The following is a 12970-nucleotide window of genomic DNA, read 5'->3' as shown; positions in this document are numbered from 1 at the left end:
AGAAAAAAGAAGCCTTGGCACCTGGGTTCTCTCCAGTGGGGATGCACTGCTGAGGAGGCACAGGAAGAGGGTGGAGGCAGCGGACTTAGCTGGGAAGTGGTAACAAGAGCTTCAGAAGGTGAGGGCTATGGCAGGAATTTTATGCTCTGGTTGGTTGGTACCATGTTGACCATGGGAATCATATCGAGTGAATAATAATCTGTGCTGACTTATTTTGTATTCTCTGGTGTGCCAAACATAATGCCTAGGACTTAATCAATACTCAGTAAAGGTTTTGTTGAATGGGCGACTGAATAAATGGCCAAGGCAGGGCTGGAAAATGGAACCATCTTATACTTTTTAAAAAACTGCTTAAGCGTACATAAATGCATGTGTGAGCCTAGAAATTTTCCGGAAGAAATTACTAACAGTGGTTACTCTGGGTGAGTGGACTGGGATAAGAAGGAAAGTTAACTTTTTTACTGTACACTCATACTGTTTATACATTTTCATGAACATATGATTCTTGGCTCACACAGCAGACTATTAGGTGTATGAACCTGGACTCAGTGGAAAGGCAATGAAGGCAGAAAGCCTTTTATTTATTTATTTTTTTTGAGACAGAGTCTTGCTCTGTTGCCCGCGCTGGAGTGCAGTGGTGCAATCATGGCTCACTGCAGCCTTGAAGTCCTGGGCTCAAGCAATCCTCCCACCTCAACCTCCCAAATAGTTGAGAGTACAGGCATGAACCACTACGCCCAGCTATCTATCTATTTAATTATTTATTTATTTATTGGTAGAGATGGGGTCTCACTATGTTGCCCCAGCTGGTCTTGAACTCCTGGGCTCAAGCAATCCTCCTGCCGTGGCCTCCCAAATCCCACCTCAACCTCCCAAGTAGCTGAGAGTACAGGCATGAGCCACTATGCCCAGCTATCTATCTATTTATTTATTTATTGGTAGAGATGGGGTCTCACTATGTTGCCCCAGCTGGTCTCAAACTCCTGGGCTCAAGCAATCCTCCTGCCATGGCCTCCCAAAGCATTGGGACTATAGGCAAGAGCCACCACACCCGACCCAGAAAGCTTTTTAACCCACTGTTATTCCCCCTCTTCTCTCTCTTAAATGCCAGCACAATTATTGAGATCAGAACACTTCAGTCTTCACACGCCACCCCACAGTGCCCAGAGTGAGCACAGAGTAATGGTGTAGAGCCCCAGCATGAAAAGGTAGCTTCGGAAGAGCAGTCGGTCAAAGCGGGACAGGAGGACCAGCCACTCTGCCTCCTGTTGGTCTGTCTGGTCCTGAGTTTGGAAGTAGTTGCTGATACATTGAAGCTGCGACCAGATTTCCTTCAGGGTTCCTGGCTGGGCCAGGTGCTCTCCATAGAACGAGGACTCTGCATGATGGAGGAAAACACCCTGGGTGAGCCAGGGACTACTAAGATCCACCTGGACTTTCTCTTGAAGCTGATGGCCTCATCCTTCAAGGACAGTTGTGGGTGAAACTGAGCAGTGGGTTGTGTTTGGGTTGGGTACTCTCCCCACCCGATTAGGGGAGGCAAGATTGTACTGCAGGAAGCCTCGGAGAACACGTCAGAGCTGTATTATGTAAGCAGGGTGTATGTGTGCTGGATCCGTTCAGGAGATTTTCTGAGCTAGAGGTCAGCCTAAATGGACTCAGTAGGAGCTTTAGGGGCTGGGATGATTCTTATACTTGTTCACGTTAAGCAACTAGAACCTAAATGTACACAAGCTCCATGTATGCATGTGTGCATGTGTATGCCAGCACTTTCCTATTCTGAAATCAATGACTCAGTCACTTTGGGTAATTGGTTAAAACTGGGGATAAAAACTGACAAACAGGTCAGGCACGGTGGGCTCATGCCTGTAATCCCAGCACTCTGGGAGGCCAAGGTGGGCAGATCACCTGAGGTCAGGAGTTCAAGACCAGCCTGGTCAACATGGTAAAACCCTGTCTCTACTAAAAATACAAAAATTAGCTAGGCATGGTGGCACACGCCTGTAGTCCCAGCTACTTGGGAGGCTGAGGCAGGAGAATAGCTTGAGCCTGGAAGGCAGAGGCTGCCATGAGCCAAGATTGTGCCATTGCAGTCAAGTCTAGGCGACAGAGTGAGACTCTGTTAAAACAAACAAAGAATAACTGAGGGCCAGAACTTCAAGCCAAAATTAGACTTTCAGCTGAGCGCTGTGGCTCACACCTGCAATCTCAGCACTTTGGGGTGCAAAGGAGGGAAGATCGCCTGAACCTAGGAGTTCGAGACCAGCCTGGGCAACATGGCAAACCCCGTCTCAAAAAACCAAACCAAAACAAACCAAAAAACAACAAAATGAGACTTTCTAGAAAGCCAGAAGGAGGCCGCCTTCAGTCTCCAGAGAGATAATATAAAATGCCACACCCAGGTTAAGAAGCAGTTGTTTTAGATTTTTCACATAAGCCAACACAATACCCAGTACATCACCAACGGGAATGAATTTTTAAGGTGATCAACCCAGACAGGGGAGAAGCACAAGGCTTCTCACACACCTGTTATCAGAGCACGCTGGGCCCTGGGTTCCACTCTAGGCCTGTCAGCATCGGTGTTCCCTCGAAGGCACAAGAAGGGCTGCTGCTGTCCACCACGCCGCTCATCGTGGAGGAATTTGACCAACACGATGGACTTAGCTAAGCTGAGAACCAAGAAGGCCATGCAGATGCTGAAGAAGTGACCTGAGAGAAGCCAGAAGAGGTGCAGTTAGCCTCCAGTCTGAAATGCAGCATCAGATTTTTTTTTCTTTAGGGACAGGGTCTTGCTCTATTGCCCAAGCTGGAGTGCAGTGGTGCAATCATGGCTCACTGTAGCCTTAACCTATTGGGCTGAAGTGATTCTCTCCTCAGCCTCCTGAAAAGCTGGGACTACAGGCATACACCACCACACCAGGCAAATTTTTTTTTTTTTTTTTTTTTTTTTTTTGTAGAGACAAGGCCTCACGGCCAGATGTGGTGGCTCACGCCTGTAATCCCAACACTTTGGGAGGCTGAGACTTTGTGATCCACTTTGGGTGGATCACAAGGTCAGGAGATCAAGACCATCCTGGTCATCACAGTGAAACCCCGTCTCTACTAAAATACAAACAATTAAACGGGCATGGTGGCGGGCGCCTGTAGTCCCAGCTACTCCGGAGGCTGAGGCAGGGGAATCGCTTGAACCCAGGAGGCGGAGGTTGCAGGGAGCGGAGATCACGCCACTGCACTCCAGCCTGGAGACAAAGCAAGACTCCATCTCAAAAAAAAAAGAGAGAGAGAGAGAGACAAGGCCTCACTATGTTGTCTTGAACTCTTGGGCTCAAGCAATGCTCTCACCTCAGTCTCCCAAAGTGTTGTGATTATGGGTGTGAGCCAATGCATCTGGCTTGTTCTTTTTTTTTTTCCTTCCTTCCTTCCTTCTTTCCTTCTTTACTTCCTTCCGTTCCTTCTTTTCTCTCTTTCTCTCTTTCTTTTTCTCTCTTTTTCTCCCCTCCCCTCCCCTCCCCTCCCTTTCCCTTCCCTTCCCTTCCCTTCTTGCTGTCACCCAGGCTGGAGTGCAGTGGTGGGATCATAGCTTACTGCAGACTCAAACTTTTAAACTCAAGCAATCCTCCTGCCTCAGGTTCCTGAATAGCTGAAATCAATGACTCAGTCACTTTGAGTAATTGGTTGAAACTGAGGATAAAAACAAACAGGCCAGGCACGGTGGGCTCATGCCTGTAATCCCAGGACTCTGGAAGGCCAAGGTGGGTGGATCACCTGAGGTCAGGAGTTCAAGACCAGCCTGGTCAACATGGTGAAACCCTGTCTCTACTAAAAATACAAAAAATTAGCCGGGTGTAGTGGTGTGCACCTATAATCCCAGCTACGCGGGAGACTGAGGCAGGAGAATCACTTGAGCCCAGGAGGTGGAGGCTGTAGTGAGTATACACTGAATGCCCTGTTGATTTTTAAAATTTTTGGTAGAGATAAGGTCTCACTATGTTGCCTAGGCTGGTCTTGAATTCCTGAACTGAAGTGATCCTCCTGCCTTGGCCTCCTAAAGTGCTGATATTACAGGCGTGAGCCACCATGCCTGGCCAGCATCAGATCTTTCACAGGGGTCAGGGAAGATGAGTGTCCAGTGACCCCGAGGCTGCTTACCAATCAGAGGGGTGCTCCCTACACTCCGTGGCACCTGGTTGGACATGTTGACCCTGAAGACGGTGTAGCCCACCAGCACACTGGTCTTGAACACAATCCTGGCTTGGCAGTTGGGTGGCATGTAGAAGCTCCCCAGGTCCACCAGCATGAGAAAGATGCTAGGAATCAGCAGACTCACGACATAGACCAGGGGGTGTCTGCGCATCACCACCTGGCCAGGAACAAGCGATCTGATGAAAAGAGGGTCTAGGCCAACAGACTCAGATTTGGCCAAATTCACAGCCAGGAATGCTCCCCAAAGTCCCAACATTTTTGCATCATGTGAAAAAGTCTGTGTAACTTATCTTAGAAATATGTTTCAGGTTACTTTTTGGTTTAGAAAAGAGAAAAAGGCCGGGCGCGGTGGCTCAAGCCTGTAATCCCAGCACTTTGGGAGGCCGAGACGGGCGGATCACGAGGTCAGGAGATCGAGACCATCCTGGCTAACACGGTGAAACCCCGTCTCTACTAAAAATACAAAAAACTAGCCGGGCGAGGTGACGGGCGCCTGTAGTCCCAGCTACTCGGGAGGCTGAGGCAGGAGAATGGCGGGAACCCGGGAGGCGGAGCTTGCAGTGAGCTGAGATCCGGCCACTGCACTCCAGCCTGGGTGACAGAGCCAGACTCTGTCTCAAAAAAAAAAATAAAAAAAAAAATAAAAAAAAGTTTTACATAGAGCTAATATTAATACTATTAATAGTATTAACAGTTATAATAAGAAGCAGTAGCTAGCATTTACTTACCACTTGCTGTGTGCCAGGCACCAGACTCAGTGGCTCATAAACTTAACTTATTCAATCTTCACAACTTTAAAGGCTGGGTATCATTAACTTCATTTTACAAACAAGGAAACTGAGTTTCAAAGAGGTTGAATTCCTTGTTTAAATTTACACAGCTGGTAAGTGAGAAACTGTTTTGAAACTAAAATCTTCCTTCTGAAACCATTTATTATGCAATATATTGTATTACTTTGTGTGTGTGTGTGTGTGTGTGTGTGTGTGTGCGTGACGAAGTTTCACTCTTGTTGCCTAGGCTGGAGTGCAGTGGCGCGATCTCAGCTCAACCTCCACCTCCCAGGCTCAAGCAATTATCCTGCCTCAGCCTCTCGTGTAGCTGGGACTACAGGTGTGCACAACCACGCCTGGCTTATTTTTTGTATTTTTAGTAGAGACGGGGTTTCACCATGTTGACCAGGCTGGTCTCGAACTCCTGACCTCAGGTGATCCCCCTGCCTCGGCCTCCCAAAGTGCTGGGATTACAGGTGTGAGCCACCGTGCCTGGCCTATTATATTACTTTTTGGTCTAATATATCTCCTTCCTTGGATTCTGAGCTCCTTACCACCTGTGTGTCTATCATTCTGGGCCAGAAAACTTGCACAATTAAATTTGGAAGTTTGAAGAGGGCTCAATAACGAGACTATCTGCAAGGTGTGAGCAGGCTATAGGGAAACCACAAGATGCAGGGCAGACCCCAGGGCTTTTGGGGGACTGGGTGAGCTGTTACCACCCTTAGGCCTGAAGGAGCCAAGGGCTGGTGTGGTGACCAGACCTGAAGAGAAAGCTGTGCAGAGGCTGCCAGACAGGACCTGTGGTTTTCTCTTAGTCTGCCTGGTGTTGACTCCACTGGTTTTGGCGGAAATGGAGAGCTAAGTACCCCCACTCAGCCCTCCTCCCTCCTCCCATCTCCGGCCACTGCTTCCCCTGCCCACTCCCTCTCCCCACTGGCCAAACATGACCAGCGGTCCCATCTTTGCAAGCCACAGCTCTGTCTCCAGGAGCACAGATGCAGGGGGTGGAGGAGTGGGTCTCAGTGGAGGCCGCCTGAAGCTGTCCTGCTGGCCTGCACCATGCTGGCCACACAGAGCTGCTTTTGTAGCTTGAAATTTGAGTCTCATAAAATTACTAATATTGTTGCCAATTTTTATACCTCACTTCTTTGAAATGATGATGGGCAGTGTCTTTAATAAGCACATACTCTATTCTCATCCTTCGTAAAGAGAAACGGGTGAATGGCAGGGCTGCTTCCCCACTACGGCCTGGACTCTCATCTCATCCCATCTCTGGGGTAATGATAATCCCCCAAGGGGCCAAAAATAAGACCTATCTTATAGTGGGCATTCAATAAATGTTTATGAAACAAATGAGTATTCTGGGCCCTTTGCTGTTGGATTTGGACAAAAATAACATTTGAAATCTCCCATTTCTCTGATTCACCAAACAATGAACTGCTCAATATGTGTCAGATAGTGTGCTGGACACTTTCACACATATGGTGTGATTTATTTAATCCTCACTGCAAACTTGGTAGGTAATAGCCTCCATTTTATAGATTTTCAAAAGGAAAACTGAGCCCCCTGAAGTGGGTAAGTTGAGTAAGGGACAGAGCCGGGATGTGCCCCCATATCTTCTGATTCCAAGCCCAGTGCTTTTTCCCAGGACAGGATAGCTACAACTCTTGACCTGACTCAACCTCTCCGAGTTGAGTACAGGGTTCTTATCCTTCATCCCCATCTCCCACCGGAGAAGAGTGTCACAAAGAAATGAGCTCAGGGAAGAGATGAAGTGCAGAGACCAGCGATGGAGCAGGAGGTGCTGGGGGAAGAGCTTGACTGGGGGAGATGAAACATCGCCTTGCTGATAAGAGTGGGGGCTCTCCAGCCATTGGGTCTGGGAGCATATCCTGCCTCTGTGGAGCTTGGCAAGCCAGAGTTGTTTGGCATATTGTCGTCTGGCTGTTGTCATTCGCATTAAGCCATAATTGGCTGCAAAAGCCTAAACCGGAGCGTCACTCACTGCTTTGCAATAATTTGGTTAAAACACATTTCTACCAAAGTGCAGTCAACAAGGGAAGCAACAACAAAATTAACTGTCATCAGCCTGCACCCCTCTAGCTCCTGTCATCATGCAGTGACTGAGATGGCTGTGGTTAGGTGGGGGCAGGAAAAAGGGAGTCAAGTGGCCAGAGTCCATGGGTGTTTTATGTTGTGACCCAGTCTGGGCTGTTGGTGATCTAGCCTTGTGGTGTCAGGGTGAGGGGGTGACCACGCCTGCTGACTCTGGAGGGTAGAAATGGGAACACTCCCTAGCGACTTGGCAGATACTACACAAAGGGGAAGAAAAATATAAGCAAAGTACAAGAAGGCACGTTGGTTAAGCAGAAAAAAGCCCAGACTCAAAATCAAGGGGACAGGCCAGGTGTGGTGGCTCAGACCTGTAATCCTAGCACTTTGGGAGGCCGAGGCGGGTGGATCACTTGAGGTCAGGAGTTTGAGACCAGCCTGACCAACATAGTCAAACCCCCTCTCTGCTAAAAGTACAACAATCAGCCAGGTATGGTGGCGTGTGCCTGTAGTCCCAGCTACTCAGGAGGCTGAGGCAGGAGAATCGCTTGAACTCAAGAGGTGGAGCTTGCAGTGAGCCGAGATCGCACCATTGTCCTCCAGCCTGGGCAACAGAGTGAGACTCTGTCTCAAAAAAAAAAAAAAAAAAAAAATCAAGGGGACAGAGTTCCTGAGCCCCTTGATTCCAGGTGTCTACATGGGCTAGTTTAAGTCCTCCTGGATGATGTAGTCAAGCCCTCCATGCCTTGATTTCCTCCTTTTTCAAAAAGCAGTTTACTTTTGCCTTGAAAATATCTTGGGTACAACTGAGATGAGCAGCTGTGCTCTCTACAGAAAGTGCCTATGTAAAGAAAACAAGCTGAGATGACACCTCTCCACCCAGAGGCTGACACAACAGTAAATCGATGTCTGGGACAGAACCAGAGATGGATGGTGTGGCCCCTCAAGGTCCCTGATTTCCAAGAAAGTGCAGGTTTATCAGACTATGTGTTCCCCGAGAAATCATCTGAGGGAGAGCTGTGGAAAGAGCTAAGAGGTTAGGAGGTAGGCGGGCTTTGCGGATATGGAGCCCGTGTAGTCACACAGAACCTGCTCTTGAAAGGGTCCTGCACTTGGTTTAGTGCTCTACTGGTGCTATTTTGAAATTCTTAATAATGTTTGAATAAGGGGTCCTGCATTTTCATTTTTCACTAAGCCCTGCATATTATTAGCTGACCCTGTCAGAAAGATAGTCCTCACTGGATGTCAACAGTAAATGAAGGCAGAGGGAAAAGACACAGGGACAAGGGTGGACAATTAGCTTCTGCTGTAACATAAAGCAAAGACATGTCTCATCTTTGTTTGGCTTATAGAATCGTAAAACTAGATAGACCTTCCAAAACCACCTCATCCATTCTCCTACCTTTAGGAAAGATGTTCACATTTCTAAGACACACGAAATAGTACATATAGTTTCGGTTTTTGGTTTTCTTCCAGAAGAAAGAACCCACATTTTTCTTGTGGTTGATTTAGGTGGCAATGTTGCCTATGGACTAATTTTTTTTTTTTTAGACACAGTTTCGCTCTTGTTGCCCAGGCTGGAGTACAATGACACAATCTCAACTCACTGCAACCTCCGCCTCCCAGGTTCAAGCGATTCTCCTGCCTCAGCCTCCTGCGTAGCTGGGATTACAGGTGCCCACCACCACGCCCAGCTAATTTTTATATTTTTAGTAGAGACGGGGTTTCGCTATGTTGGCCAGGCTGGTCTCAAACTCCTGACTTCAGGTGATCCACCTGCCTCATCCTCCCAAAGTGCTGGGATTACAAGCGTGAGCCACAGCGCCAGGACTAGACCAATTTTCCCTGCAAACCCAGTGCAGCCTAAAGAAACTCTAGTTTTCAGAAATTTTTTGTTTTTATTATCTCCATTGGATAATCAGAGCCCTTTATTCCTTTGTTCAATAAACATTAATTGAGCATGAACAGGTTGTCTGGTACTATCCTAAATACTGAAGTTAGTACCATTAATAAGACAGTTCCCTGCCCTTATCCCATCTTGTAGGATCAGGAAGCAGATTCTGGTGATTGTTTCATGAGTCTGTTGCGGGAGAGAAAATTTGCCCCAGAATGGACCATAGTCAGGGTCCATACCTGCTTTAGATCATTTAAACAATGAGATTTGGGACTTTTTGAGTTTATATCTAGATGATATTTTGGACTTAGAGTTGACACTGGAATGACGCTGGGTTAAACTTTGGGGGATGTTGGGATGGGGCTGAATGTATTTGTACGTGGAGCAGAAGTGGATTTTGGGTTGCAGACTCTACTAGGTTGAAAAGGGCCCCCAAGAATTCATGTCTTTCCTGGAACCTCAGAATGTAGCCTTATTTGGAAATGAGATCACTGGAGATGTACTAGAGCAGGATGAGGTCATACCAGAGTAGAGTGGGCCCTCAATCCAATGTGACTGGAGTTCTGATAAAAAGAGAAGAGACACACGTGGAGAAGGCCATGTGAAGATGGAGGCAGAGATGGGAGCAATGCATCTGCCAGCCAAGGAACACCACCGGTTCCTGGCAACCACCAAGGGCCAGAGGAGAGGCAAGGTGCAGCTTCTCCCTCAGAACGCTCACAAGGAACCAGCCCTGCCCAAATCTTGATTTCAGATTTATAGCCTGCAGAACTGCAAGAAGATGAATTTCTGTTGTTTTGAGTCACCCAATTTGGGCTACTTTGTTATGGCAACCTCGTGACACTAATACACGTGACTTACCAAGTAATGCACAGTGGGCGAATGGCAAAGAATGGACCGGAATATACTGCTCTGCCTTTAGTTGTGTGTCAGCATGATATAGGATTAGGCACATAGTTTCTGGAGTCAAGTTGCCTGGGTTCAAGTCCAGGCTCCACCAGTCACTTTGCAGCCTCCTGTAAGTTACTTAACTTCTCTGCACCTCAATTCATTTATTTGTAAAAATGCAGATACTTGGAGCACCCATCTCCTAGGGATGTGAGGATTATAGATACAAACTCTTAAAATGGTGCTTGGCATAGAGTAAGGGCTCAGCTTTGTGGTTATTGCTATTGTGTCTCCCTGGGCAGATTTTGGGGATCTGTGATAGATGTCAGGAACCTTCATTTATTCATCATTATGCCCTAAGTGTTCACCATGGAGCCTGGCACATGGTGAGAACCCGAAAGATGTTCGTGGAATTGTATTGCAGTCTGGTAGTAGTGCTACTTTTACTTCCAATATAATGGAAATGTGGAGTTAGCCCGAATGGGAGCTATCCTCTTGAGATCAGTCTTTCTGAGGGTGACCTCTCTGCAGATCATGCAAAAAGCAGTGACTCCTGCTTCTGCTAAGTAGAAGGCATGTCACCTGCTCAGTGAGACACTGCTCTCTGCAAAACTGCCCCTACCCACAGCCCATCATTTCTAATGGACTAAAGGAGCTGGTGCCTTTAAATTCCACAGAAAGGGAAGAAAAAGCACTTTAGTTTCAGTCCATGTTCCCCATTAGACACCCTTCAGGTGTTAGCAATATTATGCCACAATTTCATTATCCATTAAAGCCAGGTAATAATAAGTACACAAAGGTATTTGGAGCCTATTGATGTTAATGAAAGAGATCAATCTAATTCAGAATGTGTGTGTGGAGAGCTCCTTGGAGATGGAATAGGCCCCAAGGTTAGCCTCTAATTGCCTCCTTGATGGTAGACCCCACCAGTACTCAATTTTGCATGACCGTCTTTATGACATAGTTGGAATTTTGACGCCCAGACTCCGCTTCATACAGAAGCCCATTTTCCTCCTCTCCAAAGCCCCTCCCAGCATTCCCAACTCAGAAAGAACAGGAAAGTTGCTGCCATTTAAGCACCAGAGTCAGAGTTTCTTGGATCTAGACTATGGGTTGCACTGGATGAGCAGAAAGTCAGTCCGTGAGTCCCAAATCACTTGAGTGACCCAGAAAGGATATCTGGGGCTCTAAATTCTCTCTCTCTCTCGTATTATCTGCTGGCGCTTAGAGGGATCTTATCTTCTATCAAGTTTATGAGCTGCATTCAATAAGTATCTCAACAAAGTTACTCCACCTAATCTAGAAAAATATTATAACAGAAAAAGAGGATAAAGGCATTTCTTTCCCAAATGCCCCTTTGCATTTTCTAGGACACCCTGTGGGCACCCCAATTCCTGCCCAAATAAACACTTTACTTGGTGTGAGGATATCTGTGGTTGGGCTCGGTTTAGTTTCCACAGCTGTCCACCCTTTTCCATCCAACACGAGTTCCTAAATTGTATTCCTACCTCCTCCCACTTCTACCCTCATTCTTTAAAGAAAAAAAAAACCACTGCCATGCAAAATCAAATGCTCACCCTGCTGTTTCTGGGAACCAGCACCTCCAATAAGATATTGGAGGAAACCTCCCCTCCCATGGCTGCTGGACCGGGTCCCAGGCTGTGCACAGACATCTTTGTAGGGAGAAGTGCCTGTGCTCTGGGCCCCCTGTGGAACGTAGACTGACTCCAAAGCATCCGTGGTGTCCTCTGATAAACAATTTGTGTCCCAGAGTCGACAGCTATGATTGCACATTAGCTGAAACTCATAGGGCATCCGGAGCACTTGATTTAGGATAAATGGCAGCAGTGTACCTCAGGCCAAGGGTAAGGATGAATTTAGAATAGATTATTGCTTCTCCTGCCTTCCCTACCTGTCCCCAACCTCCTGCTGAGCAGCCTGGACTGAGACACAGCCGGCAAGTAGATTAAGAGGAGATGGTCCTTTGCTGTCAGGACCCTGGCAGGCCCAGTGTTGGCATAATAGAATCAGGCTCTGAATTTCACATCACTGGCCAATGGCTGTTGGAGGAAACCCAGGTGCCTTGGTTGCTAAATTCAGAGTGGGATGTCCGGTATGGAGTAAGAGAATGAGCCTAGGCGCCGTGCACAGAGCAGAAATGCATGGAGGCTGCGCGGGGTTGGCAGGCAGAAAACTGATCGTCACTGAATCCACTTTTAGTCTTTCCGAAGCTGCAGAATTGCTCCTGAGTCTGGCTTCCTGCCCCACCAAATATGATCTGTGACTCTACTCAGGATTCTCTCCCTACTCTGCTCCTGAGGACCAGGATGGAAGCCAGCCCTGCTAGATAACCCACATCTACCCCCAGGGCAGAAGGACCCATGGAAAAGTTCCAAGAGCATGAAATTAAATTGCACCTGCCTCCAGCACACTTCCACTTCAACACGTACCCAGGGGGAAGCATGGTAGTGAGGAGAGCAGAGGAACTGGACCATGGCTCTGAGATCCAGGGAAGCCTCCCCTCCATTAAACAATCTTCTCACTGTCTCTGTTCATCATAATTAAAATGGAGATAGTATATAGAAAACCTTCAGCTGCTGTTGACGAATTAACATTTAGGGTGAAGGAGGGTGACATGTAACTACAAATAATAGCTGCTCTATGAAGAGAGAGTGTGTGGGTATGCACATGTGTGCCTGTGCATGCAAGCTCACGCCTTGTTTACCTGCCCCATCTCTTGCCTGTGTTTGTCTCCTCCGTGCAGTGTAGGTAATGGCGTGTGCAGTGTTCTCAGGAGCGCTTGGTAGGTGACTATGTTCCACCTTGCATGTGCTACTCCTTCACATTTCCATTTAATGCTCTCCATTATTTGGGCTGCATTAATAATGTTTGCGGGCTGATATCTTTAAAATTAATGAGGTGTTTACTCTTAGCCAAGAAACTCATTGAAATTTAAAAAAGAAAAAAAAAAAAAAACTTGCTTGCTTTCCTTCCCTTTTCCTCACAAGAAAAGTGGACAAACAGCCCACATTGCAAGCTTTGCTTAAAACCGAGCAGAATTCTAGGCAAGAACCCAAAGCCCACCATCAGGAGGGTATGACTTGCGATTAGCTGCTAGCCAGCATTATACATCAGTCAGGTTCAAACCACAGCTGTGTCT

The 12970-nt window shown here is 47.2% G+C and overlaps 1 protein-coding gene across 1 annotated transcript in view; it reads right to left on the bottom strand.

Annotated features, from left to right (window-relative positions):
* Positions 1–1031: 1031 nt before the first annotated feature.
* Positions 1032–12970, bottom strand: part of HTR3B (5-hydroxytryptamine receptor 3B) — a 40482-nt gene continuing 28543 nt past the window's right edge. The window contains exons 7-9 of the mRNA XM_025357657.1: positions 4150–4360; positions 2527–2709; positions 1032–1378 (exon numbers count right to left, since the gene is read on the bottom strand). Coding sequence (XP_025213442.1) covers positions 1143–1378; positions 2527–2709; positions 4150–4360 — 630 coding nt within the window. The 3' untranslated portion in view covers positions 1032–1142. The remainder of the gene's footprint in view (positions 1379–2526; positions 2710–4149; positions 4361–12970) is intronic.

Source organism: Theropithecus gelada, chromosome 14, assembly GCF_003255815.1.
Source record: "Theropithecus gelada isolate Dixy chromosome 14, Tgel_1.0, whole genome shotgun sequence".
NCBI lineage: Eukaryota > Metazoa > Chordata > Mammalia > Primates > Cercopithecidae > Theropithecus > Theropithecus gelada.
This window is presented reverse-complemented; position numbering and strand designations above follow the sequence as displayed.